Source organism: Lonchura striata, chromosome 30 (assembly GCF_046129695.1).
Source record: "Lonchura striata isolate bLonStr1 chromosome 30, bLonStr1.mat, whole genome shotgun sequence".
In the NCBI taxonomy this organism is placed as follows: domain Eukaryota; kingdom Metazoa; phylum Chordata; class Aves; order Passeriformes; family Estrildidae; genus Lonchura; species Lonchura striata.
The window spans coordinates 6,041,913-6,056,235 of NC_134632.1; the positions used below are offsets into that span (position 1 = coordinate 6,041,913).

General features: G+C 43.8%; 1 protein-coding gene across 2 annotated transcripts in view; it reads left to right on the forward strand.

The window, feature by feature from the left end:
* Positions 1-13,975, forward strand: part of MAGI3 (membrane associated guanylate kinase, WW and PDZ domain containing 3) — a 53,691-nt gene extending 39,716 nt beyond the window's left edge. The window contains exons 14-22 of one of the 2 annotated variants that reach the window (XM_021539518.3): positions 878-1,070; positions 1,776-1,961; positions 3,679-3,864; positions 7,792-7,885; positions 7,975-8,095; positions 8,629-8,772; positions 10,945-11,083; positions 12,347-12,436; positions 12,848-12,949. In XM_021539518.3, the coding sequence (XP_021395193.1) occupies positions 878-1,070; positions 1,776-1,961; positions 3,679-3,864; positions 7,792-7,885; positions 7,975-8,095; positions 8,629-8,772; positions 10,945-11,083; positions 12,347-12,396 (1,113 nt within the window). In that variant the 3' untranslated portion in view covers positions 12,397-12,436; positions 12,848-12,949. Of the gene's footprint in view, positions 1-877; positions 1,071-1,775; positions 1,962-3,678; positions 3,865-7,791; positions 7,886-7,974; positions 8,096-8,628; positions 8,773-10,944; positions 11,084-12,346; positions 12,437-12,847 lie in introns of both variants that reach the window. The other variant, XM_077789098.1, reaches the window with a different exon arrangement.
* Positions 13,976-14,323: the final 348 nt, after the last annotated feature.

The window sequence follows — 14,323 nt, forward strand, 5'->3', positions numbered from 1 at the left end:
CATTCCCAGCTGTGATCCAGTGTTAGCATTTTTTTTTTTTTCCCTTCCTCCCTCACTAACATGCATTTAAAGTAAAGAGCAAACTCAGAGAATCTTACTTCTGTTGCCCTTTATAACATTTGTGGTGTTTGGTTTCCATAACACCCATAGCTGTTAGGAAGTGTAGAGCTGATGTCTTGAGTGATGTGTACTGCTGAGCTGCCCACTCCAGCAATACTAGCTGTTGTTACCCTTAATCTTCAATTTAATTGAAAGTGATTGTAGCATATGAAATTGAGTGTGTTGTTCTTCTCTGTATTATATTTAGTAGCACTTTTTGAGGTGGGGAGTAGGCAGAACTGTTGATGCTTGAATTCATTATCTAATTACCAAAAGCTGAGAACTGAAGCAACTTGAAATGTCAAACTGTCTATAAGCAGCTTTTCACATAAATTTGAGTTTGTTCAAAAGCTTTTATTTCTTCCCAGTCATTCTTCCTCAGTCTTGGTAAAAAAAAATAGAGTAGAATGAATGCCAGAGCTTTTGTATCATAAATGTCTAGGAAATACTATATATAATAAGTACATGGTGTGTGCTCATTTCAAAAACTGAGCTTTTTAATAAACTGGCAAACATGCTCAAGGGAGAAGAACTGACAAAAATATGGATTAAAGATATTTGAAGTATTTAGTGAATGCTTTGAGACTCCATATTGTCTCCACTGGATCAGCTTTGCAGAGTACACTTGCTGGCTGCATTTCTGCTGGAGCTGGACAGTGAAGTAATCTTTAAGAGTCTTCCCCAAAAGACCTCATCTGCACAAATTCACCTGTATTGCAACCACTGTGTGTTCTGATGAACTCATGTTCCCTTTCAAACCCCTGGACTCTGCTCACAGATTTATATTGGTGCTATAATCCCACTGGGAGCAGCGGAAAAGGACGGGAGGCTGCGTGCAGCAGATGAGCTGATGTGCATTGATGGAGTCCCTGTGAAAGGGAAGTCACACAAACAAGTTCTGGATTTAATGACCAATGCTGCACGGAACGGGCAGGTGCTGCTCACTGTCCGGAGGAAGATCTTCTTCAGTGGTAGGTGTCTTCTTGCTTAGAAAGAGCACTTAGGGCTTGTAATCGAATCCACTGAAGCTGCTCTGGAACTTAATTACTGCACTGGGGCTGAGCAGCCTGAGATTGAGGAGAGTCAGCTATAATTCTTAAATGGAGAAAAGCAGAATTGAATAGGCTTGGACTCTGTTGCTCGCTAGCTTGCACTGCTCACACAGGTAAGGCTCTGAAAATTATGATGCAGGGGTGGTTTCTTCAAACCTTTTTGCAGGTAGCAGTTAGAACAGCCATTAGTGCTATGGAAATTGCATAATAATGCAGTCTGTTTTCTCAACATCCCAGAATGGTTTGGGTTGGAAGGGACCTTAAAGCTCATTTTGTCCCATGCCCTGCCATGGGCAGGGACACCTTCCATATGCTGTATTCTCAAGTCTCTTGGCATTAGTGTGTAGGAAGATTAACTGTATTCAAACGGGAGCTGTTTCAGAGCAAGATCTTGAGATGATGGAGTTTTAGATCAGTGTCCAGATCAACACTTTAGAGAAGATTAGTCTGTGACTCCATGAGTGACAAAGCTGGGGTGGGATTTACTGCTGACAAGGACTCCCTGCTCTCACTAGCAACTGCTGTTGCCACCTCATGCTGGCACTGACAGCTGAGCTTCATGGTTGTGCTGAAGTTGATTTGTGTGATTTGTTCCTTATTTGTTGTTTGTCTATTCCCTGCAAGGGGAAAAGCAGGCAGAGGAGGAGGAGCCACAGCCTGTCCTGACACAGAATGGCTCTCCTCGGCTGAACCATGTCGACTTTGCCAGCCAGCCATGCCCAGAAGTCTACGATGTCCGTCTGCAGCGGAAGGAGAACGAAGGATTTGGTTTTGTCATACTCACCTCCAAGAACAAACCTCCTCCTGGAGGTAAGTGCCATGTCCTGGTGGCTCTGCCCCTGCCTGACCTCACGGGCTTCTCCACAGATAGCTCTTTCTGTGAAGTGCTGGTATTTCCCTCATGGTCAGCTTTCCACTTGACTGGCACAGCCCAGCTGGTTGAGTCTTGGTCTGTCTTTCTTCATATTTATGCTCTTGTTCACCCAGCTGTGACAAGAATGGGGAAAAGGAATTTATATCTCACACAACCCATACCCAAGAGTGTGCACTTGTTACAGGGCAGCATTTGGGATGTAGATATTTGTCCGGCTGTAGTGTAGTGTTTCACTAATTCATTGGCATATTAATGGAAGCATAGTTTCAACCTTGGCTTTATATTACCTAATCAGGTAAAAATTCCTATTTTGGGTATCGGAGGAAGTAAAGTGTACAGTATTTGGTGGAAAACAATGAACTTGTTACCATCTGTGAGTGAGTTTGTCAAGAGAAATCATCAAATGAAAAAGTAGTCTGGTCTGGTATTGCAGTTGTGAGATACGGATGTGGCTCAGGCATAGTCGTCTCTAGGAAAGGAACTGAAATCAAACTTTTTTCCTTCTACTTCTCGTAACATTTCTTCTGTTCTCCAGTCTGTCCATTCTGGCCTCATAGCTTTGGCTTCTGGAGGAGTCTTTGCAGGGTACAGTGTCACTCTGAGGTGAACTGAGGGAACCGAGCCAGGAGAGCTGGAGGAAATTTGAGACAATTATTACAAGTGCCTATTCATCTCAGAGACCAGGAAAAACTGTCAAGTCTGTACAAAGCTGATGTAGCACCTTGCTGGCCTTGCACAAGCTCCCTGTTCAGTCCTCACCTGATGGAATCAGTCCCCAGCAGGAGAAGTTTGATATATTTTTGAAGTGTGTTTAAGGGTTAATTTTTGTTTGCAAGTAAGAAGAGTTTGCCCATGCATCTGAATCTCTGTGTTACAGTGGATGGCCATAACTCTCTCTGAGCCCACACTGTGTGTGAGGGTTGATGCATGAAATGGAAAACCACATTATATATGGTAAAACCAGCTGTTTTGGTGCACTCCAGGACCACACATTCTCACTCATCCCTTTGCAGATGTGATCCATTTCCTTCCCATGTTTTCCTTCAGGCACAGCACCCTGTACATGAGAAGGCCATGCTGTTGGGTTGGCATCTCCATTCACTCACAATGAAGCATCCCTCATTATTTGCAGGTTTGTCCTGTACAAGCAGTTTCACCCTTTGGAGCAGGAGAGGAGGGACAAACACTGATCTCTGCTGTGTGGTGACCAGTGATAGGAAAGGGAATGACTGGAGCTGTGCCAGAGGAGAGTTAGGTTGAATATTAGGAAAAGCTTCTTCTCCCAGAGGGTGGTGGGGCACTTAACAGGCTCCTCAAAGAAGTGGTCACAGACTCAAAGCTGTCAGAGCTCAAGCATTGTTTGGACAACACTCTTCAGGCATAGGGTGGGATTTGTTTGGTTTTTGGGATGTCCTCCGCAGTGTCAGGAGTTGATCCTTGTGGGTCCCTCCAAATCAGCATATGTCATGATTCTGTGACTGGCAGTTCTGAGTCTATGTGATGCTTATCTGATTTGCAAATGGTAGGATTCTTGAGGCTGCCCTGTGCAGGGCCAGGAGTTGGATTTTGATCCTTGTGGATCCCTTCCCACTCAGGATATTCTATAATTCTGTGCATACTTACGGTGTTACTGTGCCTATTCGTGTTTCCTAGTGATTCCTCACAAGATCGGTCGGGTTATCGAGGGAAGCCCAGCTGACCAGTGTGGGAAGCTGAAGGTGGGTGATAGAATCTCAGCAGTAAACAGCCAGTCCATTGTGGAGCTCTCTCATGACAGCATTGTGCAGCTCATCAAGGATGCAGGCAACGTGGTCACCCTCACAGTGGTGGCTGAGGAAGGTAAGGAAGGTGCCACCAAAATACCAAAGTTGGGTATTTATCACTGCTGAAGTTTATTGGCTTAAATGGACCTTTTGAAGATGTTTGGAAATTACGGAGAGTAAATCTTAGAATATCCTGAGTTGAGTGGGACCCGTCCTGGAAATTGAATAAGTTGGAAGCTCATGTGTTTGCTCTGGTAGAGCTGAAGGCAGCTGGGACAGAGAGAGGAGCTGCCTCAACAAGGTGATTGTACCCAAAAAGGAGCTAAAATTATTAACAACACAATGAAGAGTGAGAGAAATTCTCACGTGTGAGAGAGAGAAAGTGCTGCTCACATAGAAACATCCTGTCTGGATCTTGTATTCTCCAGCGAAAGAGAAATGACCCCTCAAGGGTCTGCAGCAGCCACAGGATCATGCTTAGTGAGAAAATCTCTCCCCAGCTCAGGCGCCCAGCTCCTGCTGTTGCAGGTGCTGCCAGTGCTCTGTTACCAATGGGTGCTGCCAGGATCCTCTCTCCCTGCCCTAAGGCCACAGGGACTCCTGCTTTCCAAATGTCTCCATTTAAGCCATGAGTTTTTGCTTTTTTTTTTTTGCTTTTTTTGTGTTTTGCATTGTTAAAACACACAAATTCCCTAATGCTGCATCCCTGCAGCAGAAACATTCTGCAGTTCTGTCTGCCAAAGCTCCCCTTTGGAAAAAGGTCACATCCCTTTTCCACATCACACGGGAAAAAAGCCTTGACAGGGTTTTTTTGCCAATCTTGCACCTGCAAAACCTGCTGTGTCACCTGAGCAGCAGAGTGAGTCCTGGGGACTACAAAGTCCCATCTTCGGAGGCTGTGACTTAATGACAGCTCCCATGTACCGCTGCATGCATGTTGAAAATAGCAGGCTCCAGCACGGTGTAGATGAATGGAGGCAGAGATCTCTGAAGTTTGCTCTTGGGGAAAGAGGTTTATTGGGGGTGCAGAAGGTTCTGCCTCGTGCTCCCAGACGCAGCACATGGCGAGGCTCCAAGAGGTGGAGGAGGGGAGAGACAAAAGGATGCTCTAGGAGAGGGGAAACTCCAAGAGGGGGGAGGAGGTTCCAAGAGGGCGTGTGCCCCTCAAAGCCCCCTTTTTCAAGGAGCTTCAAGGTGGGCTGGAACAAGGCTCGGGCCAGTGGGGTTACAGGCACTTGATGTTTTAGGGAGGGTACAGGTGCGGGGTGAACAATACATCTTTTGGGGGGTGAGATGGAACAGTCCACTTGACTCCAGGACCCATCCACAGGCAGGGGCGCCGTCCGGCCAGCTGGGAGAACCGTTCTAATCCTGGCTGCATTATCTATGGATAATCGTATTTATTTATCTTCCGCAACACATGCACTGTGGTATTATTTCTAAAGAAAAACGTAAATACGTAAAATCCAGTAATTTGAAGAGAAAAGCTGTTTTCCTGCCCTGCATTTTTCTTGAATGCTGCTTACGGGTTTAATTAAACTCCCTGTCATTATTTTGTCAGAAAGTTGACTTTCTTCACCTTTGAAATAAGAAGTACCGAGAGCCAGGCTGTGAATAAAGCCAGCAGATGAGTCTCTAATTTCACGTTCATTGCAAATATTTAATGTGTCATCTCAGCCTGTAACACAGAATTTCAAAAGACTAAATGTTCCTTTTTATTAATGCTTGAAGTAGAGAGACCTCTATAAGTTGTTATTTTTCTATTAAGATTTTTATTTTTATCAAATCTGGCATATTCCAGTTTGAAGGGACACACTTTCAAAGCAGTTGCCATGGGTTATGTTTATAAAGCAACTGAAGCTTGAGTTGGTTGAATTAGATCTATTTTCTCTGCAGCTTTTAGTCATCAAATCCAGACCAGTTTGGATTGGAAGACCTGAAAGTCCATTGGGCTGCCATGGTCAGGAACACCATCCACTTGTTTTCAAAATAAGTTTTCTGAGTATCATATTTCTACTCTTTATTTGTGTATGACCTTACATGGACTTTGTGTAAAAACCTTTCCCACTGCCTCAGTTACAGATTTGGAGCCAAAATACAGAGATAAAAACAGAACTTGAGGGGACTCAGCAAAGAGAGGAAAGAACCACTCAGTAGCAGGTGGTAAAACCAGAGAAAAGATCAGACAGTAAAAATCTGTAGCTCAGAGGAGCTGGAATTGGCATGTTTCAGATATAAAGAAATTTGTGACAATGAAGGAGAAAGAAGCAGAACCAGTTCCACTGGAGTGGGAATATATCTCCACTTTAAAATTCCCCTTGATGTAGCTAAATAAATAGTTTAGCTCACAGTAGAGCCTGTGTAGTGGGGGAATCCAGCATAGATGTTGGTGAGTCAGGGCTTCAGACACTCAGGAAGAGAGCTGAGCCTCACAGGGCTGGTTCACACCCAGGAAAATCCAGGATCCAGCTCCAAAAACACAAAATGCCCTTTTTTGCTGGAAGCTGTTGAGCCTCACAAGGCAGAAACCCTGACAGAGTTTGCTCTTCCCCAGCTTTGTCTTCTGAGAGTGGCAAAAAGATCTCTGCCTGGTCTCCTTCTCTCCCCCCAGTCTTTCACACGCACGCCTTTGATCTTTGCTTTTCATGGGAATAAATTAATTCCCTTCATGCACCAGAAGAGATTCTTCAACATTTTTCACAAAAGCAGGAGCCTGTCAGCTTTTGTCATGTATTAGCTGGGAACACATGAGAGGAGGCTGCAGAGAAGGCTGCAGGATTTGTACAAACAGATGGCGATTTTCTTGCCTATGCTTCTAAATTAAAAATCTGAGCATAAACCAAGAGTAAAAAATGACGTTTTCTCTCTATAGAGAAAAACCTCTTTAAGGCATGTCATGAGAACAGCACCAAGCAGATGTGTGGAGGGCTCAGGAGGTCTCACATACATGAGAAATTCAGTGTAATACACTTTAAATTTCTCTTCCCTTAACATTCCTGAGCGCTTTTTTTTGTATTTTAGTGGAATTTGTTTGTTCATAATTAAGAAATGCAGTGATCTGCTGCACCTAATGGGGCTGGAACAATCTCTAGTTTTGGTGCTGAGAATGATTGTTTTTTAACCCTTTCAGGGAAAAGGAGTTAATAGTTTATATTTCAGCACAAAAGTCCATCGTGGGCCACTGCTTGCCATTCAGGTTCCAGTTAAGAGGCAGCTTTTTGCATAGATTTTGCTTCTTTATTCTTAAGTAAGAGTGTCATTTTTGTATCCTGAAACACGAGGCTTTTTCCAGAAATGCGCTGGATTTATTGTAAAGTGCACACTAACAGTATTTTTCCTGGAGGGGAAAATAATAGGAATTATTTTATTAAAACTTTTTTTTTTACTTAGCTTTTGGGAGAAGGCAAAAAACTTTAACATTCCCCTTGATTGCCTGCCAGCGAACACCTTCTCCCAAGAGACCAGTTCCTCACTGGGCAATGGAAAACTCTGTTGGGCCTTAAATGAGTTGGCAATTTACCTTTATTGGATGGGGCCTTCACCTCTAAATCCCTATTTCTCCTGCAGATCCTCATTCCCTTACCTTTACAGAGGACTATTACTCAAATGGACATTCTTAAAAAATCTTACGATAATGAGTATCTGAACCAATTTCATGGATCTGATCAGCCCTGATCCCCTCTGGCATTTATCAAGTTGCAAACAGGCTAAAACCCTTCTATTCGTGTCAGGATCCATACAATTGTGTTGGTATTTCCAGAGGGAAAGCAGGGTAAAAGAGTAAAAGTAAGGACTGGAATTCCTAAGAATTTATTCCATGGAACTGAGGAGCTGTACTTGTGTCCCTGGCTTGGAAAATCCTCTGTCTGTTGTGCCCACGTGAGCTTGGCTCAAGGTGTCGCAGCTGTGGTTCCTTGGGAACAGTAGCCCCAGCAGTGGTGGTGACCATTGTCCTGGCTGCAGATTTGTGAACTCGTGACTGTTGATTTTGTTTGGATTCTAGAGCAACGTGGTCCTCCATCAGGAACAAACTCAGCCAGGCAGAGCCCGGCCCCACAGCACCGACCACTGGGATTGGCACCGATCAACCCTGACAGGTTGGGAAAAGGGGCTGGGAATGGTGAGAAAAGCTTAGCCAGAAGGATTGATGTGAAGGCAACATCCATGTCCTTTCACCTTTCCGTAGGGGAGCTACAGAAGGTGAAGCTGGAAAAGAAGTTTCTAATAGTTACCGGCTGTCCTGGCCCGAGCACAAGCACATGGCACAGTTGGATGCTGCTTCAGGTGTTGGCAGCCGTCATTCCCAGGTAGAAAAATCCATCCAGAGGGTGTGGAGACATGGGGAATACTCATCCATCAAGGCACTGCTGGCATTGCCACAGAGTTCTCAAAAGCAGAATGTTAAAACATTTCCCTGTTGGATACAGGTAGAACAGTAGAACATTGTGTATAAAAATGTACTGAAGTGTCTCACAGAATGTTTTTGCTCATGTTTTAAATGTGATTATCTCCTCAGGGAAGTTGAACACTTATTATAGTTATGAAAGAAACACAAAATGCTTGTTATGGAGTGACTACACAAGAATTCTTTCTTCAAGAATTTTCAACCTTTCTTCAAGAATTTTGTGCCTATCTCAGAAGGAAAGATTTTCTGAATGTTTGTACTTAGATTAAAACCATTACCCTGAGTCACCCCAGAGCTGGGATGAATGCTGTTGAAATGCTCAAAATGTAGAAATATTGTAATGTTTTTCTAGAAAAACAGAAGGTTAAATCTGCCTACAGGTCCTTATCTCTCTTTAATTTTTTTTTCCCCCATCCCCTCTGACTTCCTGCACAGAATGCTGGCTGTTTCCCAGTGGAGTTGGAAAGGGGCCCTCGAGGGTTTGGATTCAGCCTCCGAGGAGGAAAGGAATACAACATGGGCTTATTCATCCTCCGTCTGGCTGAGGATGGGCCAGCAGTCAAGGATGGGAGAGTCCATGTAGGTTTGCCTTCTCTAATCAATTTGTTGATGCAGTTGATACATTAATTTACCAAGAGTGGCAACAAACTTGGATTTTCACAAGCACAGGGTCCCAGAACAGCATCTGGGCCTTTGCCCTTCTTCCAGCTGTCCCTGTGGCCATGGACTTTTGGATGAGAAATCCATTAACAGCTCTGGCTGTCCCAAAGGGATTGTCCGCTTTGCTGGGTTACAGTAGCATCCCTGGGTATGAGCAGCAGGTACTCATGGGTATTTTAGGAGCCCCCAACAATAGATAGCAGAATGCACCAGAGACCTGGGAGGAGAATCACTGTCCGAGTCAATTAATTTTTAAGGAATGTTTGTGTGTACATTGTGCTGTTGTTGTTCTATGCCATTTCTGGAGATACAATCCTGATTTCTTCCCAAATATTATGTGAATTCTTGCCTTTCTGTAAGGAATTCACTCTCAAATATTGTAGTAAAAGCACAATACATGGGTACAACAGAAGGAACAATGGTAAGCGAGACTCTCTGGCTACTGCCCAGGGTTGGATTTTCAGCGGCTGGAGCATTGAGGTGAGCCAGGTGCCCATGAGATGCCATCCCTTGCAGTCCTTGTGCTTCCTTGTTGCTGGCATGTGGCTCTGCCTATCTTTGTCCTGTATTTGCAGAATGGGGCTGGCACAGATGCTTGCTTTGAGGCTTAATTGGATGTGGAATTCTTAGTATTCTTAACGTCTCTTATCCTGTTCTTCACAGTAATTAGCATTTTTCCCCCACATGCTTGAGAGACAACACATGTATAGCATTCAGTGCTAATATTTTTTCTCATAGTCCTCCTTCAAGTGCTGTCACACTGAGCTCCAGGGATTTGCTTTTTGGGCAAAGCAACCAAAATTGTTCCGCCCAGAGAAGAGGAGCTGGAAGTCAGACTTCACCAGGGTCTGCAGCTTCCACCCGAGGGGCAGGACCAGTGGCAGGCCCTGGGGGAACTGCTGGAGCTGTGTCAGGGGAGGGTTATGTTGGATATTGGGAAAAGGTTCTTCCCTCTGAGGGTGGTCAGGTAGTGGAATAGGCTACCCCAGGGGATGGTCACAGCCCCAAGGCTGACAGAGCTCAAAGAGTGTTTGGACAATGCTTTCAGGCACAGGATGGTTTTGTTTGGGTGTTGTGTGCAGAGCCACATCTTTGATCTTCCCGTCCTTGACACTAAGCCCCTTCCAGTGCTGGCATATGCCAAGTCCCTGGCCCAGCCCAGAGCGTGGATGGGCTGAGCTCACCCAGCCTGAGGTCATTCACACTTTTCATTTCTTGTCATCTGGATGTGGTGTCTCTTTCTGGTTGTACTTGAACAGTGTGAGGACGAACTTCTCATCCAGCTAGCTGAGCTGTCCCAGTGTGTCTCAGTCCCAGCTTGTCCATGAGGAGCCAGCAGTGACCTCCTTTGGTCCTTTGGCAGAGTGACTTCAACAAAGCCTAGGAAGGCTCTTTAAGCTGCTAATGTTAAACACCGGTGACATCTGTTGGCTGCTGTGTGCATTGCCAGATAGGCTTCTACTCCCTGTTTTCCCCATTTCCCTTCCCAATTTTGCTTAATAGAGAACTGTTTTTGGGGTATGCTATTCCAGCAGCCAGGGAAGTTAGCACTGGCCGAAATTAACCTGCCCAGTACCTGTGAGAGTTGTTTACTGGCTCTGAAACCTCACTGTGGATCTGTCCAACCTGAAATAATGATTCCTTTCCCTAAGTCAAACCTGTTTGTGTGGTTCTCAGCTTGGCAGTGGGTGTAGGGAAGGTGCCATGTCCTCCCCTGGATAAGGTGACCTCAGATAGGTGTGATGCGGGTGATCCATGTGCTTGTTCCCTCTACAGCGTGATCCAGAATCAATGAAAATATATTCAAGCACATCCTGTATCTGCCTCATCACTTGTAAATAAATAGAAGATGTGGTTAAGATCTCTGGAACTTTTTCCTGAGCAGACAACCTCCATGCACCTCTGAACCCCCAGACCCTGGAGTCACATCCTGCTTGTCATCCATGGAATGGTGTCACTAATGCCCACTGTATTTTAGCACAAGAAGGAAAACAGAAGCATCTGCCTCTGTTATTTTTTCTTTCTAAATTAAAAACCAGTTCACAGCATCAGAGAGTCCCAAAGACTAATCTGCTGCTCTTTTTTCCTCAGGTTGGTGACCAAATTGTGGAAATTAATGGAGAACCTACCCAAGGAATCACTCACACACGAGCCATTGAGCTGATTCAGGCTGGAGGAAATAAAGTTTTGCTGCTGCTGAGACCAGGGACTGGACTGATACCAGATCACAGTACGTTGTCTCAAGGGCTGTTTGGTGTTGAGGCTGCAAGGCAGGGAAGTAAAGTGGGATAAGGAGATTCTGCTGCTTGTTCACTGCAGTAGTTGGCAGTTGCCTTTGTGACAGCTGTGCTTTTATTACTGAAATAAATTAAAAATTAAAATGTAAAAATTGAAAAATAAAATTATATACTTTCAAATACAAGGATTATTTGGGGGAAATTAACACATGACAGTACATAGAAGTATTGCACAATCTGAAATTATTCCATATTTCTAATTAGTTTCTCAGCTCTGTCCAAGCTAATCAAGTTTTTCTATAAAAATATTCTGATAACCCTAATTGCCTTTTAAATGAAAATTTTCTGTGCTACAGTATTGTTAAAAGTTTGTTTCTGTACATATTTATTTCTGGTTTTAGCCTTCTAAATTATGAAATGCTTTGTTTTTCAAAGCCAAAACTTCTTTAGGAAGCAGGAAAGGGACAACTTCACTCTCCAAAGGCATTCAGTTTGATTCAAGGTGATTTCTGTGTCTACAAAAAGAAACCACAACTCTGTAGGCCAGAAAAGAAAAAAACAAACCCAAAAAAGCCAGGAAGGGCAGCAGAGCAAATGTTTGCAGGAACCAGAGATTTCAGAACTGATGACTTTGCGTCTGACTCAGTTCCAAGACTGCAAATCAGAGACTTTTGGCAGCGGCAGCATTTTAAAGCAAAGAACATAAAATTTTCTAAATATACATTTTAGTCTTTGTAAGCCCTGATGCTGACACCAAGGTGCTGATGGTTAAATTTCCTAAATTGTAGGGTCACTTTTTCTGATAAGGAGCTTTTCAGTCACAGTGACCCAAGCTTATCCTTTCAAAATCCCAAACACACAGTTTGAGCTATCAAAATACTTTTTGTGTTCAGTCTCTTACTGGCATTCACTCAAAGGGTAAAATCTGCTCAGAACTGTCTCAATTTCTTTCCTCCTGAAAGCTAGAAAAGGGTCCTGAGCATCACTACTGACCCTGCCGGTCGCAGAAATTCCCTGAGCTTTGAAGGAGAAAGAGAATCAGACAAAAGGGAACCTCTGGAACATGTCCAAGCCAGCACTTTTGTCTAGAGTGGGGCCTGGGATGAGGTGAAGGAAGTAGTGGAGTGGGGAAGGGTTTATGGCCTCTTGCCTTGCTGTTAATCCCACATTTCTGATTGAGATCTTGCTTGCTGTACTCTGATTTTTTTTTTTTTTTTTTGGTATGTACTTCTGGGCTTTTTCTCTTCCTCCTTCAGGTTTGGCTCCTTCCAGTCTGTGTCCCTACGTGAAACCTGAGCAACATTAAGGGCTTTCAGTGCTTTTCTTGGTTTTTCCTTAAAGACTTGGTAAATCTGCATATCTTGTTTCATCTCTTCCTATTTTTAAAGTGCAAAGCTATGAATAACCCAAACTTTTCACTGTTTCAGATTCCTGTAGGAATAACAGTTCTAGTTTGTTAGGTTTTATTAAAAAATGTAGGTTAGGGACTTTTTAATTTGAAATTTTGCTGTGTAGGCTCTCGAATTGTTTTGATACAAGACCATATCAGTCCTGCAGGGATCCAGCATTCTGAGAATTAGATATTTTTTTTCCAAAATCACATCCTCAGGGTTGTTGTGGAACAACACAATACAGAAATCTGGCTAAATAAAGCTTTGAAAGTATGTCATTCCATAATGTTTTTTGAATTGAACTCAGTAGTTTGCTGATTATTACTTCTTATGTATTAAATTAAATCTCTTGCCATTTGCTTCCAGGTGATTGCGATAGCTCCAATCCTGCTTCATCAAATGTAATATATGAAGAACAGTCACCATTATTATCTTCATCTTCCCATTCTGCTTCCCCATCTGAAGTGTGTTATTTAGCAGTACCAGGAGAAGCTTTAACCAGAGTTCAGCTGTCTGAGGAACTGGAACAAGCAGAGAACACTGTGCCTGACAAGTTAAGCACTTTAACTGAAAACCTGTGTGAGAGGAAGCCTCAGTCTTATCCCCAGAGAACAAAGAACAGATGGGAATGTCCCTCAAGTCCTGGGTTTGGAATCACTAAAGGTACTTCAGAAGCAGAGACCAGAAAGGACAGACCTGCCAGTCCAGCAAAGTCAGGGGCTGCTGAAGGATACCCTCAAATGGGATTCCACAGCCCCAGGAAAGGGGATTCTGAGAAAAGCAATCTCTCACATAAATCTGACAGTTCCAGGAGTGAGAGTAAAACCACAGGAAAAGAGATGAAGAATAGTGACAAAAAGGAGTCTTCCCGTGGAAATCGAGGAAGGTCAGCAAGTCCCCAAAGACATCTCGGCAAGCCAGGAAGTACAGAAACAGTGGGAAGGATCCAAACATCCCGTTCTGTTGAGCAGTTGAAAGGTGGGAATGATAAACCAGAAGTCACCAGGAAAGAGATGAAGCAGAAGACCCTGGGAAAGACAGAAGGGTGTTCTGCAGACCAACATTACCCGGTGTTTGGTGGGGATAACCTTCTGTTCAGGGAATCTAGGAGAAATGCCTCTGAGGATGATTTATTAACCAAGTCCAATTCTGGAGACGTAGGTTCCAGCAGATTCAAAACCTCCAGCCTTTCCAATATCCCATTGCTATCCATGGAGAAACAAAGGAGGGCAGAAACACAGGAAGTTCTTACGCTGAACAGACACCATGGAGAGAGACACGTGAAGCTGCCCAATGAAACCAAAGATGGAACTTCCCAGCTTGAGAGGAGTTCTCCAGTAAGGAGAACACTGGTAACTCCCGGGCCGTGGAGGGTCCCCAGTGGCTGTAAGGGCACCCCAGTGCCTGGAAAATGGTTGTGACTGACTGAGAGACAGTGTTTTTTAGACCATGTTTTGGTCAATTTTCCAGTAAGGGTAATTTAAAGCATTGTTTTTTCTCACACAGTTTTGGTTGTGTTTTTTTTTTTTTTTTTTTTTTTTTTTTTTTTTTTTTTTTTTTTTTTTTCCTCAGAAACTGGTTAAAGGGGGGGAAAGTATTTCACTTGTTTTTAAATTATCTAAGCTCCATGAAGGACTTTCAGATTGCTTCAGTGAAACCCTTCCATGAGCTGCGGTCCCCAAGTCCCTTTGCAGGCCATGTCTGCTGCTCCCAGTGTTGCACTGCTGCAGCTTCCCTGAGTATTGTGAACTCTGAACAAAGTTATTTAATGCCTCTATTGCTAATGTGATCCTGACTCACCTCCTGTTCTTGTGCCAAGCTATTTACTGTAACCAGTCAATC